Raw genomic sequence first — 22,136 nt, 5'->3', positions numbered from 1 at the left:
ACTCGACTGGTTGAATACACCCTTTCTCCCTTCTTGAGGGTGTCATGTAGCTCAGGGTCGCCTCAGATTCACTATGTAACTAAGGACAGCTTTGATCTCCTGATCCTCTTGCCTCTAGGAGGACAGACCTATGTGACTACCCTTGCCTGAATATGTGTTTTCAATGGCACTCTTGGGCTAGCCCCAAGTCATGTTCTGATTGTCACCAGGACATAGCCAAAGATGACCTGGGAGAGTCTCAGTGAGGAATTGCCTAGACCAGACTGGCTTTTCTCTCTCTCATTTATTTATTTTACGTGCATTGGTGTTTTGCCTGCATGTAGAACTGTGTGGTGGTGTCAGATCCCCTGGAACTGGAGTTATGGACAGTTGTGAGCTGCTCTGAGTGCAGGAATTGAACCCAGGTCCTTTGGAGAAGCAGCCAGTGCTCCTCACTGCTGGGCCATCTCTCCAGCCCAAGCGTTTTCCTTAACTGGTTAATTGAGTTGGAGGACTTACCCTAAGTGTGCACGTCATCATTTCCTGGGCACACATGCCGTTCTCTCTGCTCTTGGCTCTAGATGTGATGTGACTCATTGCGTAGCGTCCCTGCCTTGACTCTGCCACAGTGACGGACTGTTACCTGGGGTTGTTAGTGAAACTCTTTCTCCCTAACTTGCTGTGAGGTACTTGGTCTGAGCAACAGAAGTGAAGCCAGGGTGTGAAGCATGTCTTTGTTTTTACCTTTTGGAAGTTTTGCTCTCAACAGGTTTTGACACATGTTGACTCCACTAGCATTAAATGTTTCAGAGGTAGCATCCTGTTCACCCTCAGTGTGTGCAGTAGGCTCCTGCACTTCTTTAGACCAGTGGTTCTCAATATGTGAGACCTTTTGCGGGTAGAATAGCCCTTTTACAGGGTTCATATGTTACATATCCTGGTAATCAGATATTTACATCACAGTTCATACCAGTAGCAAATTACAGTTATGAAGTAGCAATGAAATAATTTTATGGTTGGAGGTCACCACAACATGAGGAACTTTATTAAAGGGTCTCAGCATTAGACATGTTGAACACTGCTGCTTTAGACCCTGACTTTGTATCCAGCAGTTTGAACTGATACATTTGACATTGCAAATCCTGTTGTTTCATGGATGTGTGTGTGTGTGTGTTTAGGGAGTGAGCCCAGTCATGCACTTATGGTGCCTCTCTGCAAGCCTTTTGTGGCTGTTGCTGATACTTGGGTCAGCGCTGTGAAGCAGCAGTTTCGCGGCAGGGTGTGGTGTGGAGAGGGAGATCACCAGGACCATGCTGCAGCCCACCCTTTGGCATGCAGATGTCACTGACCATGGATCTGTCCTGTTGCTTTTCACTGTGCTGCAGGGTGTCATGTACCAATTAGCTGTCTTCATCAAGCCAGCAAGGAAAATATTTGGTTTCAAGAAAATAGCATGATTTTTTAAGGGGACCTTTGCTTATAAAGGAATTTGGGGACATACACAGGGATTAAAATTCAATGTGGGAAGGGAAGGTAAAGTTTATTAGGGCTCCATTCATCAGGACCCATTTGAAAGAGGCCTTGTGTGGAATTGGATTGTGTCCAGAGGGGCTCATTCCCACTATACTTTGGAAGTTATTTTATGCCTTTGAAAGCATCTTGGCTTAGTATGGTCAGCCTGCTTTCATGGGCTGCTGGAGATGAAGGGCATGCATGTGAATTTGAGGGGCAAGAATTGGGGGAGGGATCTTCAAGAAATAATGATTTGGAAGAAAGTTGGAAATTCTTTTTGAAAGTGCAAATGAATGGTAAAGAAAAATGTGCAAACCTTGACTGGTTTTACACTTAACACAGGTGCATTTGAAGTATGGTTACACAGATAATATGGTCTCAGTTTTGGGAGAATGACAGTAGATAGTTAAAACCCTTTCTACCCTATTCTATATTTCGGTGATTAATTTTTACACTAATTTTTAAAGTGTAATCCTGTTTGTGGAGATGTGTGTTGAGGTTGTCTGCATGTGACAGTGTATGGGTAGGTCAGAGAGTGACTTTCAAGAGTAGATTTTGGGGGTCAAACTTAGGTGTCAGGCTAGCACAGCAAGCGCTTTTACCCTCTGAGCCTTCTTACCCATCCTAGAATATTTTATGTCCTGATCTCTGTTAATTGATTGTGATGGCAGGCTTTTAGATGAAGATTCATCAACTATTGATAGACTATTAAATAGTGAGCAAGAAATTTAATAATAAAACTGTGTATCTAACAGATACTGAAATATTTTTGAAAGATGAATGATCATGTTAACATGTGCTTGAAAGAATAGATTTTGGTGTACTTTTGCTAAGTTTCTATAATTTCAACAGTAAAGAGGCTGATACTGCTGAGTCCATTTGGCGGATCATGAGGTACACTTGGCCTTTCTTGCTAGTCTAGGGATAATGTGACTTCTTTGCTTTTCTTTTATTATCGCCCTTTCCCCTCTTCACTTTTAAAATAGCAATGCTTTTCATACTGTCAGAATTTCATGTTGTGACACCCCACTCAGCAGTTATGACAGCAGGGTAATGACAGCAACAGCCTCCTGAGAATCAATCAGGCAATTAATTTTGTAAATGAAATGCTGATTATACAAAGCTTCACATGAGAGGCCCAGTGATTAAAATCAATTTAACAAATTGTTTCAGGTGGGGCTTGATTAATAATTTGCCATAAATGCTAAGGATAGCTGACCAGCATACCTGCTGCTGCTACTGTGCCAGATCTGGAGGTGGCCTTAAGTCCAGTTCAGGGAGAGGGTCAAGCTTCACGTTCCCCATGCTTTGGTTGGTTGTCCAGCCCTTGCCAACAGTGAGATGTAATACACAGTTATGCTTTTGTATTGTTATAGTTCTTGTTTCTATGTATTCTGCTTAAACACTCGTTGGAGGGCTGGAGAGATGACTCAGTAGTCTGCTCTTCTAGAGGACTTGGGTTCAGTCTCCGCCACCCACATGATGGCTCCCAACTGGCTGTAACTTCAGTCTCAGAGGATCTGTCGCCATCTTCTGGCCTTCAAGGGTGCCGGGCATACAGTGCTATGTAGACATACATGGAGACAAAGTACCCATACACACTGAAGTAAAAAAAATACCCATACACACTGAAGTAAAAAAATACCCATACACATTGAAGTAAAAAAATACCCATACACATTGAAGTAAAAAAATACCCATACACATTGAAGTAAAAAAAGAAAAAAGTTGCCCCAGTGGGCCTGAGTTCAACAGTTGTACAGGTCTTTTATCTTCATGGTAGTTCAGATTTCCTGATGGTGGTGTGTGTGATGAATCTTAAAGAGTGGCAGGTGCTTTATAGGCATCTTCCATTTTTAATTACAGTAACAGCAATCAGCAGAGCTTGAGAAATGTTTTAAGACTATTGGAGAGAGTGACATTATGGCAGGGAAATAAAACACGCCTGTTTGGAGCATTATAATTTGAATCAGGAGAAGTCATGCTTGGAATAGGAGACAGCTGGATGTCTTCCTCACATCCATATAGCAAACATTTATTAAGAGCCTGTCATGAGCCAGGCTCTGTATCAGGTTTCATACTTGTCATTACTTAAAATTGACACCTTCAGCAAGCTTGTAAAGTATTAGAAGGGGCTAACTTGGAGAGAGGTAAAGGTTAAGATGCCCTTGGATTTCATTTACAAATCAATGATTAAAGCTAGAGACAGGTTGTGTCTGAAGTTCTGAGTATGAGGAGAGTTAGGATGAAGAACAGACACGTCTGAAGGAGCTTGTGAGCCGGTCATCTGATGAGAGAAGTAGATGCACAGGTGCAGAGGCTTGGCTAAATACTTGTGGTCTGTTAAGGTGGAGAGTTGTGAACAGTGGGACCCTGAGGAGGCAGAGTAGTTTTTGCAGCTGTACTTGGCAGGGTTTGGAAGAGTTGCCTTGGTTTACAGAGGTATGCCGGGCAAAGGCTTTCTAGACCAGGGATGGTGGGCAAGGCTGTGCAGGCATGCAGGAGTCCTGGGTGGAGACGTGGATGGCAGTACCACGTACCTCACTAAGGTGAGCCCTGTTTGAATTTGTATTCAGGGTTTCAAATTCCTCAAGAGACTTTACTGAAGAGCTAGAGAAGAGGCAGAAAGGAGAAGCCTTTAACCTTTCACTGTTGTTCATGTCCTTTTTGATGCCACTGTCTCTGGAAGGCCCATCAGGGTGGAGAATGTAGAACCTTAGAATGTCAAGGGTCCCATTGCTTGTCTCTAGTTCTTCATCTTGCCTGGGAGAAGTGGAGAGCCGGAGAAGTAAAACCACCAGCAGTGATGATCCCTAACACTTTAATTCCTGCACCCCTCGCATTGCACTCATCATTGTGACCCGCTGTGCTAGGCTCTCAAACTGATAGATGTTATTATTATGTTGGCTTTTCAAACCAGGAAACTGAAGTCTAGAGAACACAAGTCTGTCTAATAGCTAGTCTGTTGACCCAGTTTGTTTTGCCCAAAGCATCCAGCCGTCCTCAGGATAGAGTTGGAGAGGCGAGTCCTAAGGGCCTTTGTTCTTGGCTCTGCCCACAGCCTGCCCTGGAGGTCTCTGAACTGCAGTTGTCTCTGAATCAATTGATCAGTTGATCCTAGAACCCTCTCTTCTTCCTGTCTCCTCACCTACAAGTTATAGTGAGCTTTACAATATTCACTGCATTTAAAAAATCCCATGCTTGTTTCCCCATGGCCAGTGCTTATACCTCCACACATGAATGAAAATAAAAATTTAAAAAGAGTAAAATCTTACTTTAAAAATGCCAAGCCTGGCATACTGGGAACATAAATTTCAGCACTTTGGTGGCAGAGGCAGGTAGACTGAATTCAAGATCCGCCTGGGCTCTATGGAGTAGTCCAGGCTAGCCAGGGCTACATGGTGAGACCCTTTCTAAATGAATGAATAATGAAGTAATAACTTAAAGTGCTGCATCTCATGGCTTGCAGTGCAACATGTCCCAGTGTTATTGTACACACTTTTTCTGAGTGGCGTGCTGACTGTGCACAGTCTGAGGTGCTGTGGTTTGGAGCAACATGTAGTTGCTACCTTAGTTGTCAGCTCTCCTTTACACTCCACCACCCTGGTTTGAGTGTATTTAAATTTTAACCTGAGAACACCACAGAGCAAGCAGTACCATACACCTTTCTTTGTTCTGGCACATCTGACCTTAGCATCTTGCCACTGTTATTTATTATTCTGTCCACTCATCCATCCATCCATCCTTCCATCCATCATGTATTTATCTCCTCAGCATTGTTGGGGAGGAGGCTGCAGACATCCTGTCCCATTGTTAATGCTTCAGAGTGCAGCTCCTAGGAACGAGCATGCTCTGCTGGTACAGTCACCTCTCAGGAAGCTTCACCTAGGGTCTGCTCTAATTTTGCCCCATGTTCTAAGAGGCACCCCTCTAGCAGCACTACTTCGTCTAGCATAGGCTCTGTCCAGGCTTATGTTTGCATTTTGTTCTCCTTTCTTTTTAAATTTGTTTTTATTTAGGCTGTATGTACACACGAGTCTTACCTCCCTGTATATCTGTACATCATTGCATGGCTTCAGAGGCCAGAAGAGGGCACTGTATCCCCTGAGACTGTGGCTACAGATAATAATGAGTGGCTATGTAGGTGCTGGGAATCAACCTGGGTCCTCTCCAAGAGCAGCCAGTGCCTCTTAGCCAGCAAATTGCCTCTCCAGCCCCTCTGTTCTCCCTTTTTAAAACGTAAAATTTGAGTATGTGTTGGTCATGTTAACTGCTCTCTGAACATCTGTGTTGAAGTAGGAGTCGGTGTAAGGTCTCAGCTAGGGCTCTGATGAAAAAGATACTAACTGGGGGCATCTGTGAAAGCGTTTCGTATGTCACCACGCATTGTGAGCAGGTGTCAGTTAATAATTTTCATTCATTAGCATTTTTATACTGCAGCTTTAAAGTTGCTAATTTTTGAAAACTGAGAAAGTAGGGCTGGGTGTGTGGGTCAGTGGAAGAGCACCCGCCTTCAGAAAAGACCCAGGTAACCACCCACCCTCAACCAGCCAAGTAGCTCCACAGATGTGAGGGCGGTGAGACCACAAGGGAGGTGTGACTGTGACGAAGCTCTGCAGCTGTCTTTCCCACCAAATGACAGTGTCTTTTCGTAGGGAGACAGTGACTGTCTCGCAGGGAGATGCTGCTTCCCTTTGAAAGATGGGGAAATTGGCACTCAGGGCTGTAGAATAACTTATTCCTCATTTTGTAGCTAGTCAGGAGCAGCCAGGAGCGATGGATACAGGCCTACCTGTGGACCAACTCTTCTTGCACTAGAGGTGGCAAGTTGGTGGTGTGTCTGCAAAGTAGTATAGAGAGCAGAGCCTGCAGCTCAGGGGGACTTAGGAGAGTCACGGCTGCCTTCTCAGCGTGGTGGCTTTTCATACCATATGGATCGCTGAAATACTATTCAGGATTGCAGAGCTCTGTAACAGTGATGAGCTGAAATCTCACCCTTGTTTGAAGACTGTCAGATGCAGTACAGTGCATATCTGAAGTACAGTGTTATGTAGTCTATCAGACTATTATACTAAGAGTGGCAGTGTTGGTAGTTGTGTGAATTTACTGTGATATGAGGAGGTCAGTGGTGGGTTTTTCAGCTACAGGTGGCGGATCTGACATTTAACACATTTACACATACACTGTCCCTTTTCTCGATGGTAATCTGTATTTATATGGTAAATGCCACCAAGTATTGTTTTCTCTTTAGGAGCCTGGTACTGGCCATCTGCAGTGATAGAATCTGAACAGTGGTACGTTCTCACGGGTGTAAATGGTGGACAGTGGCGCTGGCACTTTAAAAGCTTTGCAGTTTTCTTCAGTAGCAGGAGTAACAAGTTTGAAGGAAGATGGAAATAGGTTTCATTATTATTTTGATATTTCATTTAGACCCAATTTACCCATATATGTATACATACATACACACATTTATACACGTGTGTGTGTGTGTGTGTGTGTGTGTGTGTACATGGAGGCACACACTTATATAAATATCACATGGGGAGTTGAAGCCAAGGTTTGCATGAACGTAAGGGAAGTGGAGGTCTGTGTAAAGTGGTTCTTGATCCTTTGCTTCTGGCTTATTGGTCATAGAAACGCCTGCATTGTGGTTGGAGCCCCACTGTTAGCATGCCCTGCCTCTCTGTCTCTCTCTCTCTCTCTCTCTCTCTCTCTCACACACACACACACACGTATACATACACATAACACATACATACAAACTTTGATTGTTCACAAAATTATTACATTTGCTAAATTAAATTTAAAGTGTGGTTTAGTTAGGCAGTAATTTACTCAATGAATTGATTTATAAGCTGCTGAACTTTGGGGGATTAAACGCATACTAAGTATGTAAGTCTCTTAAGTTTTTACCAAGTTATAAAAATCAGACAAAAACTGGAGAAGCAAAGATGTCTTCTCGTTTCATGGCACCAAGAGAACCGTAAGTTGACTTGCTGTTTAGATTTTCATCCTCACCATCTGTTCTCTTTGGGACAGACTAGAAGATCAAGTCACACAGATTTATAAGAGCATGGGGGGGGGTCCCGAGGACAGCCTGCTGTGCTGCTGCTCAGGAAGCATCTTAAGGAAAGGACAGTGGAGTTGAGTTCTGGGGAGAGTCCTCTTGGTGAAGGAACAACTTATTCAAAGACCCAGTGGTGGCAAAATGTGTCATTCCAGAGGCCCAGGCAGTTATTGTGATTGGAGTTGACTTGCATGGTGGAGACAGGGCAAGAGGAGTCAAGATTGGATGAGATGTTGTTCTCTGTAGTCAGAGACGGATAGAGAGGCTCTTGTTGGCCTCCAGGCCGAGGTGCACACACTTGGGTAAAGTGAACCTGGGGAGAGAGTTAAAGCCACGTGTGCACGGGCGTAAGGGGCGGAGGTCTGTCTGAAGTGGTGCTCGAGCCGTTGCTGCTGGCTACTGGCCATCAGGATGCCGGCTTTGTGGTTGGAGCCCCACTCTTAGCACGTCCTGTCACATGGATAAGCCTTGCTTTCCTGGCCCACAGTGCTCACATCAGGCCTTGAGCTACGGGCTGGGCACCCAGACAAACTAGATAAAACTTGCACCCTTAACCAGTAGTCTGCTGGGGAGACAAGAAAATAAACAAAATATTGACTGACTGTGCTCTGACTTCACTGATTTCCTAAGGAAAAAAAAAAGAGATTTAAGAAGCTCATAGTATGTGATAAATCTTGTGGTATCTCATTTAACCCCTAGCAGCCCTGGAGAATGTGTGACTATACTCTTAAAGACAGCACCCACCTTCATGTGACTTACAAACAACATAGGTAGGGTCCTACCAGCTGTGTCTGGCTCTGGGTCCTGTGGCATTTCCTATACATCTTTTGCCTCTGTTTCTGTTTCTGAACACCGGGCTGTTTCTTTTGTGTCTGAGAAGATAGAGAAGATGGCAGGCGTGGTGGGCTTGCTTACTGGGTAGTGAAGGAGAGAGGTATGTGTGCTCCAGATCCCACACAGGGATTTGTGTGGAGTTCTTGCCCTGTCCTTTTCCAGCCTTTATTTTCCCTTTTAGTGATGTGGCAGAAGACTTAGGGGCACATTGATCTCACTGATGGCTGGTGTCAGCTAAGAAATGCAGTTATATGTTAGAGATCCTTTAAGGATCTAAACAGGGTTTCATCAGTTTAGGAACTGATATAAATAGAGGTAAACAAATAGAAAATAAAGAGAGATACACAGATTCGTGCCACAGAGCTCAACTATCCTGTATAATCCAGCTGGCCAGCATAAGATGGGGTAAGTAGGGTTTAGTCACAGAGGAGGGATGGTTATGGAGAAAGCAGAGATTTTAGGCCACATTAATACCTGTGCAGCTTCTGGAAGAAAGCAAACAAGGACTAAAATGGTAGCTCCTGTGTCAAAGGGGTAAGAATGGAATCAAACCAACGGCTCCACAGTTACAGAACGAGCTTGATGTATTTCTTACTTCGGGAAGGGAAATAGCTGCAGCTGCCTCAGATAATCTACCAGAGGTTCAAAGTCATACTCACTGGGCATAAATGACAGAAAACTGACGCTGTCATGGTGAAAAGGAAGAAGCACTTCCTGGTGGTGGCACCGGAGGGCTCTTCGCATGTCTCAGCCTTGGTGAGGGTCTTTTTTGTTCCAAGGCTCTGGGATTCATTGGGGACTCCTTAACCAGGATGACTTGTGATCATGGGAGAATGTATTGGGATGTCTTGGAAATGAATGACATTTGTTGTCATTTGACAGTGTCAGGAAAGGCTTTGAATGGGTTTCCAAGAGGTTCTGAACCCCTGAATCTGTTAAATTTGGGACATCAGCGCACTGTAGATCACTCCCTTCTTCCTTTCCATCCCTTCCTTCCTCCCTGCCTTCCTTTTTTAATTTTTGGGACAAGGTCTCACTCTGTAGCCCTGGAAAGCTGACCTGGAACTTGCTATGCAGCACAAGTTGGCCTTTAACTCACACAGAGCCAGATTTGCCTGCTTCTGTTTCCTGGGTATTTATGTATGTATGCCACCCCCACCCCTCCAGCTCAGATGCTTAATATCTCCCAGCATTCTAAGAGTTAAAAATCACAGCTGTCAGCATCTTAGGCTGTTACTTTTCATTGGTAGTTTATGGAACTTATTGTATATATAGGTCACAATATAATGTTTTATGGAATCAGTAATTCTAATAGTGTTATTTAAAACTCAAGATAAAACTTAAGTTGTAACTGGGAAAAGATGTTGTGTGTCTTCTGTTTTTTCCCTAAAAAGCAAGCAAGCAAACAAAACCTCTCAGAAAACCAAGCTGCCAGGGTCTTGTTCTGTAGCCTACGCTGACCTAGTACCTGCCTCAGCCTTCCAGGTGCATGCTGTCCACGGCCAGCCTGTTCTGGGGCTGTGGAGCAGTTGGGTTGCTCCATCTTTCTTTGAACTTTTAGTTGGGGTTCCAGGAACCTGGTGGCTCTTACTAACTAACTCTGTGTGTGTGCATCTGCCTGTGCATACACCTGATGGAGCATGTGTGGGGCCAGAGGGCAACATGCACAAGTCTGTTGGTCCCAGGGGTCCAACTTGGGTTGTCAGGCTTGAGAGCAAGAGCTTTGCCCACCGAGCCATCTTGCTGGGCCCCACCCACTCCTTTTGTACTTTTTATACCTAGTTGTTCAAATACATATTTGTACTAGATTTGATTATTTTGTCAGCTTTCTGGGTGATGGAATATTACTTAAGTCTTTTTATAGTTTTTTTTATAGTTACCAGCAAGGGACTACTTTCCCCGATCAGTGACTGAAGAGAAGAAGGGCTTCTTTCTTTCTGTGAGCTCTTGTTTAATCCGCATGTGTAGATATCTTGTAGATTGAGATGTGATTCTCCCGAGCGGGGATTGCCAAGCCTTCCCCAAGTTTGTGTTTCAAGGAATTGGGCAAAGAAAATCACAAGAAAACCTTAGTAACTTAGGTTCTTAATTTGACATTTATGGATAAGGTAAAGTTACATAGGCATCTTTACAATAAATCTGTGTGTAGGCGTGTTCTGAAAGAGGGACACGGAGAGACTGCCAGCATGAGCGTGTATGAGCTGTTGACTTTTGGCCTGGATACTTTGCAAAGGAATGACCAGGCCAGCTTTTGGAAGCCTGTAGCTGAAGGTAGCAGGACTGTGCCACCCACGTGCTTAGAGTCTGCATGCAGCTCTGCTTTCAAACTGTGTCTCGCTGTCCTCAGTTCATGCCCCTGGGTGGGAAACTAAGGCTGTGACATTAGGCACCAGAGAGAGACAAAATCACAGTGTGTGTGCATTGTGTGGTTCTGTGTAGTATGGATGTGACGTGTGGTGTGTCTTTGGGGTGTGTGTGTGTGTGTGTGTGTGGTGCCAGTGGAATGTGTATATGTGGGGTGTGTGTGTCTTAGAGTGAGTAAAGGGGAGAAGGGAGAAAATCAGGGTTATTTGAACACAGAAGGATTGCAAAGTCTTCACAAGTGGTACAGCCCAGCCTGGCAGTGGGCTCTGCTGTGGTCTGGTGGCCTTCAGCGCACATGTCTCGTGGGATGGAAACACATGTGCAGCATTGTGGAATGTGCGCGGAGGAAAAACACCAGCAGAGCAAGCCCTCGCTGAGGTGCTTGAGACCTTTGACGCATGGTGCCTGGTGTGGCGTAAATTTTATGTGAGAAATGAAAATGGCCGTACTCAAAATATTCTCACAGGACAGATGATAACAAACGCATTACTTAAGGTTATATGTGCACGTGAGGACTAACTTGACCTTTATTTTTTCTGGAGAAGTCTTGGTTTTGATTGAAGGTTGGTTGCTTTATAGAGCTAGCAGTGAAGAGTGGGGGGAGAGGCTGAGATACTACATTACACATTTTAATGTTCAAATCAGCAAGGGCACAGAGGGATGAATCTGGACTGTGGATGAGTACCTAGTAACAGGATGTAAGGAGAGAAGGCTAAATTTAAATAATACCTGATCCATGAGTGGGCCCAAGCTTTCATACATAAAGTCATGAGCGAGCTGATGCCGTTGAGGTGGAGAATAATCTGTGCCTCACATTCTTGATTTCAGGAGTCTCAGGGTTAAGCTAACAGTTTTGACTCAAGTGCAGATTAGCTGCACTTTTAAATAGGACCCAGTTGCCGAGGCAGATATTCCAAAACCTTTTCATTCACTGCCAAGGCAGGTGCCACGCCGTGAGGGCAGGCCGGCATTCTGCAGCCTTACCAGTTTGAACCTCCCACTTCCATTATGGAAGTTTGGGCTGGGCATTACGCAGAGTGAGCTGAGTTGATCCCTCAGTTAGTGCTGTCTGTGCAATGTCCACAGGGCCCTGCTGGCAGGCCTGAATCCACACAGCTCGCTGTCGCCACCGTTGCCTGGATTTGAAGTTACCAGCTCTAAGCTCAGTTTTTCACACTGTCGAAGAAAATCTTGCATTCTTTAGAAAGGAACTCTGGAGAAGAGCTGCACTCTTTCACAATCGGACATTGTAATATAAATATTCGGGGGAAATGCTTACCACACACGTGTGTGTGTGTGTGTGTGTGTGTGTGTGTGTGTGTGTGTTTGTGTGTGTGTGTGTGTTTGTGTGTGTGTGTGTGTGTGGCAGTGTATTGATTGAGTAAAACCATATGCTGTTGTTCATTTTCATTTTTTTTTTTTAGGTCCAAAGTTCTTGGTAGAAGTAATAGTTTAAATCCCCAAATTTGTAGTTTTTGCCAGTGGTGGGGCCCAGAGGCATACCCATTTCCTCTGTGTTCCTCTGTGTTGGTCCATGCAAGATCTACAGATGTACCCACAGATCTGTTGGGGTGGGGAGTATCTCTGGCTGATGCCAGGTATCCCACAGTGTTCCTGCCTGTAACTGTTTCCTTCTCATCTGCCACAAAGGCAGTGTACCCACCCTCTGCATCCCTGCATCCTGGCTCTGGGATCATGATGTCATTTTCCCCAGCAGACCTTACCTACCGTCATCATGGCTGCTCATCCCCGTGCCTTCAGTGGTACACAGTGCTCACCCTCGATGCTAAAATCACCACGGGCACAGGGCTGCCATCAAATCACCAGAATGGATGGTGAGACCCAGGGGGACCGAGGAGGAGAAATGACCACGAGCAGTCTTGTGGTGGGAAGTGGAGAGAGAGAAGCTGGCAGTTCTCACCTCCCTCAGCTGCGCTTTGTGGGCTTGCTGTTGCTCCTCCCTCTTGTCACCTACCATCATGCTTCAGTTCTGGCAGTCTGGCTTTCTTTGCAGAGCTCGGCAGGTAGCTGTCCTAGCAAGATGTTGGTACAGGCCTTCCACCTTCACTGTGTGGCCTGCTGGACTGTGCTGCTGGGCCTGCTTCATGGCTCCCTGAGATTGTTTTCGCTTCAGTGACAATATGCTCTCTGGAATTCTGACTGCACTTTTAGACACCTGTTTTCTTTGTGGTCCATGTTTTTTTCCTTTTGCCTGAATGGTATTGCTCTCTTAGTTCACCCGTCATTCTGTCCCACAGTGGGGATCTTCTTCTCCCCGATTGCCTTTCAGATTATATTCGACTGTTCTTACAGTCTTGATCCTCTGCATTAGTCTCCCAAGGGTGGGGATACAGGCCATGCGCCATCCTACCTGGATAAAGTTAATGGGCTTTACTTGCTGGTTCATCCTGTGTTTAATGAGCATGTACATCGTGCCATTTGCAATAGGAACCTTAACCTTTCCTGTCAACATCACTGTTGGTTCCCAAGTTCTCCACATTGCATTTTCATTAATCTGTTTCTCACCAGCCTGTCTTCTGTCACTTTGCAGACTCCACGTCTTTGTGTGTGTGCCTGCATTCTGGCCTTGCGGCCTTGTATCACTGTTGTCTGTTCAGGACCTCTGTCTCACCTGCCCAGTGTGGCAGCCGGCCCTGCTTTCAGCTACTTCCTGAGGGATTGGTCCTGCCAGGTGGCTCTGATGACAGCCTTTTATAAAAGCACCCAGTAGCTCATCAGAAGAGGCAGCTTGAGACGACCTATCAGGCTTTTGCTCGTGCTCTAGCCTCCACCCTTTTCAGTAAACCCAGAGCCCACATCATACAGACTGCAGCAGCTTCCATCTCCTTAAGCGTGCCAGGCAGGCATCTGAAGTTGGAGCTCTGTGTCAGCCCATCCTCCCTGAGCCGGGCTTCCATTTAGTGTGCAGATGTTCCGAGGGTCCCCCACATACTTGCTTCTCTGTGTTCCGGGAGGCTGGCCCACAGTGGGGATCTGCACTTTCGGGAGGAAGTATCTCTGTGAATTGTGTGGACCTGTGGCTTCTGTGAGGGACTTGCCGTGATAGCTCTGCCGCTGTAGTGAGCCCAGCTTGTGCAGGCCCAGCTTGACTCCCTGTTCCTACCTCTCCCGGATGGCCTTGGCCCTGAGGCTCAAGGACTGACTCACCAGACCAAAAATACAACTCCGAGTCCAGCTTTGAACTGGTGTGTTTGGTATGATGTTTCCTAGCTTGTGACTCAGTCTAGAACTTATTGCTGCACACAGATTATCCTGGGAAATTTTAATCTAAAACTGGTTTGCATTTCCTAAAATTCTTCCTTCGTACTTCAGTGAATACTCGGTGTGTAGGAGGCCACAAAGGTTTCATCAGGATTTGTACACTCAGGTCTAAAAAGTAATTGTTCTAGGATACTTTGAATTAAAATTGTGTTGTTTTCTATATGCTTTTTAGTGTTTATTCTAGATCTTATTAATCTAAAGATCCTGTATGAACATTAGTAACAAATATTTTTTTTTAATTTAATGTTCTGGGTTTTTATATTTTGAATTGTGGTCTTTAATCTCAAAATTTGTGTAGTTGTATTGCATGCATTAAGATGCATTGTTAGAAGTGACCCCTGTAAACGTGCTTCTCTGTTTGTTTCCTCACAGGGCAGTCCCATGGACCCAATGGTGATGAAGAGACCTCAGTTGTATGGGATGGGCACCCACCCCCACTCCCAGCCGCAGCAGAGCAGTCCATACCCAGGAGGCTCCTATGGTCCCCCAGGAGCACAGCGCTACCCCCTTGGCATGCAGGGCCGGGCTCCCGGGGCCCTGGGAGGCTTGCAGTACCCACAGCAGCAGGTCGGTGCCCGCTCCTCTCTCTGCCTTCGCATGTTTTGTTGATAGCTTTTGGATTTTTTGCTCCTGATTTCTGTTACTGATATTAAGATAAATTGGGGTGTGTGTGTGTGTCTTTCTGTGATGTCCACTCTTTTTTCTTTTTTTAAAGATAGAAATTTGAACTTGTAATAAAGTAGAGCATTTTCACTCTTATTTATTTCCTTCCTTCCTTCCTTCTTTTCTTTTCCTTTTTCTTTTCTTACATGGAAATTGAACTTGCAGCAACATAGACAAAGCCCCTGCTCTTTGCCTCTTTCTGAGGTTAGACCCCTCAGATGCTGAGCTGTAAGAAGACTTCATAGGTGAATTTCCTAGGCGTTCAAAGTTGTATTTTGTTGTTCCCGTCTGAGTGAGTCTGGTTGTGTCAGCCCAGCTGTCCTCCAGTTCAGTCTCCCAGTGGTGGGATTACAGGTGTGTGCCACCAGCCAGGCTAGACGTTCCCCAGGAAGTTACTCTGCATTCATTTCTTAATGGACTATTTTCTTGTAGGGTCAGAAAAGGTTTTGTATTTCATTTGTGAATTTGGTTAGTTGTCTTTGGGTGAGAGAGGCCTTCCCTGTTCTTAAGCAGAAGACCCCATCTTTTTTCTCCTCCAGAATCAAGTGGCTTTAACCACACGTGACACCCATCCTCTGGCAGTGTCAGGCCATGGGCTTCCGGTTTCTTAGTGTTTCCTTTTTAGACTGACCTGAGGAGGCCATAGGCTGTGGAAAGGACACAGATCCAGACTTGTCAGGGTACTTAGTGACTAGGAACACCAGGGTGGCTGTTTACAAACTGCCTCAGCATGCCTGGCATCCCCAGGGCACGAGAGGCTAGTGGGGGACTGTATTTTCCCATCCTTAGCCTGGCTGTTCTGTAATGCTGCCCCATAAGGCACAGCAGCCATTAGCAGCTCTTTCTCATAGCAATTTTTTTTTTTTTTTTTTTGCATTTCACCAAAACTCTTCGTGCGGGAGCAGGTGGGCCTGAACTTTCATTCTCTCCAGAGTCTACTCTGTCATCTGCGCTGTCTTCTGCTGTTGAGCATTGTCTGTCCCCATTTTGCAGTAGTAGGGAAAGCTGGAACTAGGTGAGCATGATTCCTTAGACTGCACTCATTAGCAGCCATTGTTGGTGACCCTACTCCACAGTGTTAAAGAGCGACTCAGTGCACGGATCAGCCTGCTTCCTGTTACCCCAGGTTATCCCTTCTGCCAGGCTTTACTTTCTCCAGAATTGAAGCTGCTGAGTATGTGTATGTATGTGTGTGTGCATGTGTGTTTGTCTGTATGTGTGTGTGGGGTCATCGATAAATAGGAAAGTGGCGGCTCTCAGAAGTCCCACCCAGAACCTTTGTATTGCTAGCGCTGCCTTCCTCTCTGTAGAGGGAGAAGCACACGGCAGGAAGTGGAAGGCCTCCCTGCATGTGCGGTCTGTTCTATGGAGTGGGACTTGTGTCTGGAAGTGAGGAGGTGAGAGCAGTGGGCCGGTGCACTGCCAGGCTTGTGCTCTTGGTTTCCAGCCTGCTTTTGCCCATATTTTCCTGACATGAGGTTGTGAAGTCATTCCGGGGGAGAACTGGAGAGTCCGTTCTTTTTTCTGTAAGGAAGTTCAGGTCTTGTTATTCTTAGATATTAGCCTAGGTTGTCAAGCCTGATACAGAAAGTTTGTGAAGAATGGCTGCCAAAGAAAGTTCTTTACATTGTTCTCCTCCTCAAGTGTGTAGGGTGAAAAATAGGTCTGCACTAAAATACAGTCTTAATTTTCTTAGCTTCTTGGTTTTATGTAACCCCATGATCCCTACACACTTTTAAAATCTGCTAACTCTTAGATTTATTTGAAAGGACAGATTGCTGATTACCGATCAAATATTGTAGCAAGGAGTTTCTGTGTGGTTTTTAAAAACACTGATTTAATAATCATGCATGTCTGTGTTTATTGCACATACGTGTGTGTCACAGCATGTGCATGGAGGTAAAAGGAGAGCCTGTGGGAACTGGTTCTGCCCTACCGGGTGGGATTGAACTCATGTCCCCAGGCTGGCCAGCATCCTTGCCACTGACCCTCTCTCCTGCCTTCAGCACACTTTTAATTAAGATGTCAGCTCAGGTATTCACTGCTAACCACACAAATATCCAATTCATGTGCACAAATCTTTCTGATAATCAAAAGAAAATAGTATATTTCTGTGAGAAAGTAAATATTATGGCTATAGAGATCTCAAGCTTTCAAACCAAGTTAATCAAAATCAGGGCTCTAATCTGCCGCATTTTACCCTTTCGTTTACTTGTAAGACTGCCTTGTCTTATTTTGAAATTTCAAAGGCTAAGAATGGCTGGGGATAGATTTCTGTTTGAATGCTTCCTAACATTGTCAAGGCTGCAAAGCTTCAGGTATTGATTTTTCTCCTCCCCTTCTTGTACTGTAGGTTGAACTCACCCTCACAGATGCCAGCAAGTATTCAACTACTGAGCCTCCCCCCAGTACACAAGACATTTATGAAACCAAATCCATGGACCAGTTCTTAATAGTTAGAAACATAGTTAGTAAAGGTTTTCAGAAACAGTTATTAGATCTCATGTGCATGGGTACTCGCACATGCAGGCTCCCCCCCCCCCAGCTCTCTCTCGTGCACTAGTAGGCAAGCGCGCGCACACACACATGCACACACACACATCTGTAGGCTGTGTGTACAGATGCACTTGCATGTGCCTGTTTAAAAAAATGATTGGAAACTACTGGTTTAATCTCACAGTGTAGCCTGGAGTAGTCTTGGATTTCTGATCCTCCTTCCTCTATCGCCTAAATGCTGGGTTTGCAGGTATGTGCCCCCACACTGGGCTTTGTCTGTTCCCCACCCCCTCCAAGATCTCGGAATTATATGTGTGTATACATCAAGATCTGGACACTAGGATTGGCTGCTCATCCTATCTTTTTTCCTCGGATTAACTGCCTGAGCATTGTGGTAGCTTAAGTGCAGCCATGAATGTTCTTCAGAGAAAAAGTTAGAAGATAATTATGACACTGAGTGTTTGTTGAGTGGACATCACCACCTAGGCATGGCTTTGCTTTGGATGCCTTCCAAAGCTTTCTGTTTGGTTTGTGAACCTCTAATGAGCTGAATCCAGTTCATTTAGCATTGCTCATATATTTCTGCAGAGGATTAAAATGCAGGAATTCAACTTTGTAAATTGAGTTGCCCACTTACCAGCTGAGTGGTAAGTTGTCTTTGGCTCAGGGGTCACAGTTTGATTCCTGGCTGGCATTCTACGCCTGTGAGAGGAATTTTAAGTGAGCACCATTGGAACTATAGTGCTTGACTGGCATCTCACATGGATAGTGTCACTGCTTATTTCCCCTCTCAGTTAGGAGGAGCTAGCCACTAAGTGTTTGATACTAGTGTCGAACCTGATGGTCCTTACTTTGTGTAGTGGTGGTTTTATTTTAGAAATGTGCCCCCGACTGACTTATTGCAGCATGGCGTGGTAATAGCCTGCTGCTTTCTTCTTTATTGAGTGGAGCTAGATCTCTGGTCTTCTCTTGCAGATACATGCCTAAACACATCAGCTTTGCACGGTACCCTAAAACCTCATCTATTTGGGTTTTATTGAGTTGAGGAGGGAAATGAATTTTCTATGCCTCTGTGGAGACTGTTCTGCCTCCAGGCTCCAGGAATAGGCCTGGAGATGGTGAGCAGAAGCATTGTGGCTGATTTCATCTAGTATAGAGCCCCACAGAGCGAAGCTCTGACTGAGTTTTCAGGTTGTTTGTGTTTTTTGGTTTGTTCTTAAACTTAAAGAAGCTGGAGTGTTTGTCACTGGATCAGGGCTGTGCATCTGCAGAAGCTTGTCTCAGCGTTTCAGCTTCTTTCTCATATGTGCATGTGGGCCTTTGCCAACTCAGCCTTAAGAGATTTTCATATAAAATAAGTAGCAGTGAAGAATAATGACCATAGGAGCTGGTTTTTATTTGTATGGGTAGCTTTCAGACGTTCGGAGGCTTCCCTCCCAGGTTTGGGATCACTGGGTTGATGTCTTAGCTGTCTTTATCACGATGCATATTGGGGAGCAGGACGCTGAGGCTCTTTATACAGCCGGGGAAATAGAATTAGTTTTGAGGAAATGTTTTTAGTTTAGTGGGGTTTTGTTGTTGTTTTGTTTCCTTTGAGATGATTGCCTTGCCAAGTGGGCCAGGCTGGCCTGGAGCTCTCTCTGTCTGGGAAATGCTGTGACTAAAGGCCGGTGCCTCCCCACTCAGCCTGGAGTCTTTTTGTGAGGAAAAAAAAATCAAAAAACAAAACCCCAACAGCAACAACCAAGTGTTTTAGTTTGTAATACAGTACCTGGATTGTGGAGGTCTTTACAATAAAGCATGCATGGTTTAAAGTGGTCACATTGGTGGCTTTTGTTAAAATGTTTTATCTGAACACATCAGCCTAAAGAGATGAAAACTCTTTAAATTAAAGAGAATTAAAGATGAATTCTTTTGCAGGTAACTTCAAATGAAGCGGACGCTCTGGCTCAGTGTCTCTAATTTTGGGCCTGTCTCCCTCATCGTGTGTCTCAGTGAGGTGTTTATCTCAGAGCAGAACTCGTTGTCTTTGGTGCCATCTTTGCAGCCAGGACGCCTCTTCCAGTGCACATGTGTGTTTTGGCAGTAGATAGTTCTGAAAAGGAAACAAATATTAAAATCGTTTGGCTACGGTACACCTTTTCTTTGTGGTCTTTAAGGCAACTGAGTGGTTTCCAGGGTTTTTACCTTGTCACTATGTTTTTGGTAATGTCTAGAAAGATTTTTTTTTTTGCATGTACTTAAAAGTCATATACTAATAGAGTTTGCACAACTGTTGTGAAAGGCAGATTTCATGGAGAGAAGAGTGGTTCAAACAACATTTCCAGAGGTGTTTTTTTTTTGTTGTTGTTGTGAAATACTTGTTTTAGGCTCTCTCTTTGCATCATAAATGTGAAAAGGCATAGTTTTGGTTTTGCCTAACAATGCTTAGATCTCCTATTTTTGAGGGATGTGATTTTATTTCTATTTATTTATTTTTGGTTTTTCAGGGCCGGGTTTCTCCAGGGTAGCCTTGGCTGTCCTGGACTCACTTTGTAGACCAGGCTGGCCTCGAACTCACATCAGTCCACCTGCCTCTCCTTCCCTGAGTGTTGGGATTAAACACATGCACCAGCACGCCCGGCTAGGGATGTGATTGAATGAAGGAGGAAGACGTGATGTTGGACAGTGGAGAGGAATCTGTGCCTGTGTGTCTTCCACTTAGTCTTAGATTTTTGAGTAGCTTCATATTCGCCTGCAGACGTCCCCATGTGTCTGTGTGCACGCATGCTCATACACTTGCTTGTAAAACATTTGCGTGACAGTGGCATTTTCACATAATGTGTTCTATATGCTAACTATATTCTCTGCGTATACACATACATATATGTAAACTCACAACTAAATCCAGCGAAGGCAAGGCAAGCATTTTGGCCGGTAGAGCTATGAAATGCTGTGGGGTTTATTGGCAGTGACATTCGTAGCATTTTGTGGTGGTCCTGTGTGCCCAGAGCCTGGTGCCAGGCAGCTTTGCTCTGCACCTGAGATGCGGGGCCTTCTCTTGGCTCGCTGGACATTTGTGTAAATAACGGCCTCGGCTGGCCTCATTTTGTCCAGTTGCCCCAGTTGCTCAGCAGTGAAGATGCAGGTATTTAAAGTTTATCAACAAGACTCATTCACAGATCACACGTCTGCTTCTATGAAGATAGATAGCAGATGCCACCAACATTGGTGCCAGAGCTCCTTGTAGATGGAGTTTCCTACCAAGGAAATACTTCTGAAAGAATTTGTAGATTGAATAATTCATACTTACTCCTTAAAATGTACACTTCGGAAACACTCACTGCTTACATTAGAGTTAGATTGAGACACATTTGAAACAGTGTGACATTGTCCCTAAACTTGTATTAGAAGAGCTGTCTGTTGTGAGTTCCATGTAGATTTTCAAATCTGCCTTTCCCTAGAAGCAAGACAGAATGCACTTTAATGACACACGTGAGCTGGTTTCATCTTTGGCTGGTTTGGAAAGCTACGCTGGCATTTGTTTTTCAGAGAGCATTTACATTGTTCTAGGTAGCCTGTTAGTGTAATATTCTGCCTGTTCTCTGCTGTGGTTTATATTGTTTTCTTTCATGTATGATTTCTACTGTATATTTCACAAAAGGAGACTTCAACCCCAAATAATTGGCAAATTTTTCTATTATTGTATTATTATTTTTTTAATTTTTGTTTTTGTTTTTTTTCTGACCAGAGTGCAGGCTTTTTAAAAATGATTTATTGATTTTAATTTTATTTTGCAACCCCTGGAACCGGGGTTGTGAGCTGCCATGTGGATACTGGGATTGAGCCCGGGTCTTCTAGAAGAGCAGCTGGTGCTCTTAACCCTGGAGCCATCTCTCCATCCCTGTAGTTTTATTTTTAATGTATGCAAAACCCAAACCCACAAGATAAATGAAGAGAGAGTAAGTCCTGCATTAGGCTGGGTGCTTCTCCCGCTCTGCTGCTATTGGCATCACTGAAGCCCGTTCATGCCCTGAGGACTGTTGGGATCCTGTGTTGGTGCCATGTGGTCACAGCAGCTCATCCCCTGTGGTAGTCAGAGCACCTCCTGTGGTGCTCTTGGGCAGCTGCATGTGACAGTTTGAGCTCTTCCCGGCTTGTTTGTAGCTAAGTAAGAAAGTCACCCTACTCTAAAGGTCTGAAATTGGCCCAGAATCAGTAACTGGCACTACATAGTCCTTGCCAGTTAATTAACCTGTTGGTGGTGATGGAAGCCTCTAGACCCCACTGTGTCTGTGTGCATAATTAAGGGCATTTGGCTACCAGATTTCCTGGCTTGGCTTTTACCTTCGGAGTATCAGTGAACTGATATATCAGCCTTTGATTTCAGTATAAAATTTTAGTCTGGTCATTTAAATGTCTTAAATATCTTTGGGCTGATGGCTTGAAAATTGTGTAAATATAACCGCTACCCAAAACAATGTCAAAAATTCTTTCTAAAGCCAAAGGAGTAATAGCAGGTTGTTGGGATGAATGCAGCATGATCTTTTAAATTTCTTACTCGTGAAGGTATTTCTGGGTAACATGTTTTCTGAATACCTGTCATGTGTTAGATGTGTGGTCTGCAGAGTGGTCTTTTTAATAATGTGGAAAACTGTCAGGCTAACACACTTTACTTAGAGATGCAAAAGAAGCAAACAGAGACCCCTGCTTTCTCAGTGCTTCAGGAAATAGGCCTGTTCTGTGAGACACCAAGGAACCTTGATTATTCTGAGTCATCACTTTCATTCTTCTGTAACCTCGAAGAGCTCCCTGACTTGAGTGTTGTATTTTAAGGTGGGTCTTATCTAAAGATTAAAAAGAAGCCCTTTTTAAAATATTAATAGCTAGTCAGTTAACTTCTTAATGGCAGTTTTATTATTTTATATGTAATACATTAAAGATATTTGTTCTTATAGTC

At 44.5% G+C, this 22,136-nt stretch overlaps 1 protein-coding gene across 1 annotated transcript in view; it reads left to right on the top strand.

Moving 5' to 3' along the window:
- Positions 1 to 22,136, top strand: part of Arid1b (AT-rich interaction domain 1B) — a 350,803-nt gene that overhangs the window by 32,061 nt on the left and 296,606 nt on the right. The window contains 1 exon segment of the mRNA XM_021649052.2: positions 14,411 to 14,605. Within this exon segment, the coding sequence (XP_021504727.1) occupies positions 14,411 to 14,605 (195 nt within the window).

This window comes from Meriones unguiculatus, chromosome 20 (genome assembly GCF_030254825.1).
Source record: "Meriones unguiculatus strain TT.TT164.6M chromosome 20, Bangor_MerUng_6.1, whole genome shotgun sequence".
Taxonomy (NCBI): Eukaryota; Metazoa; Chordata; class Mammalia; order Rodentia; family Muridae; genus Meriones; species Meriones unguiculatus.
Note: the sequence above shows the minus strand (reverse complement) of the source record. Positions and strands in the feature narration are given on the sequence as shown.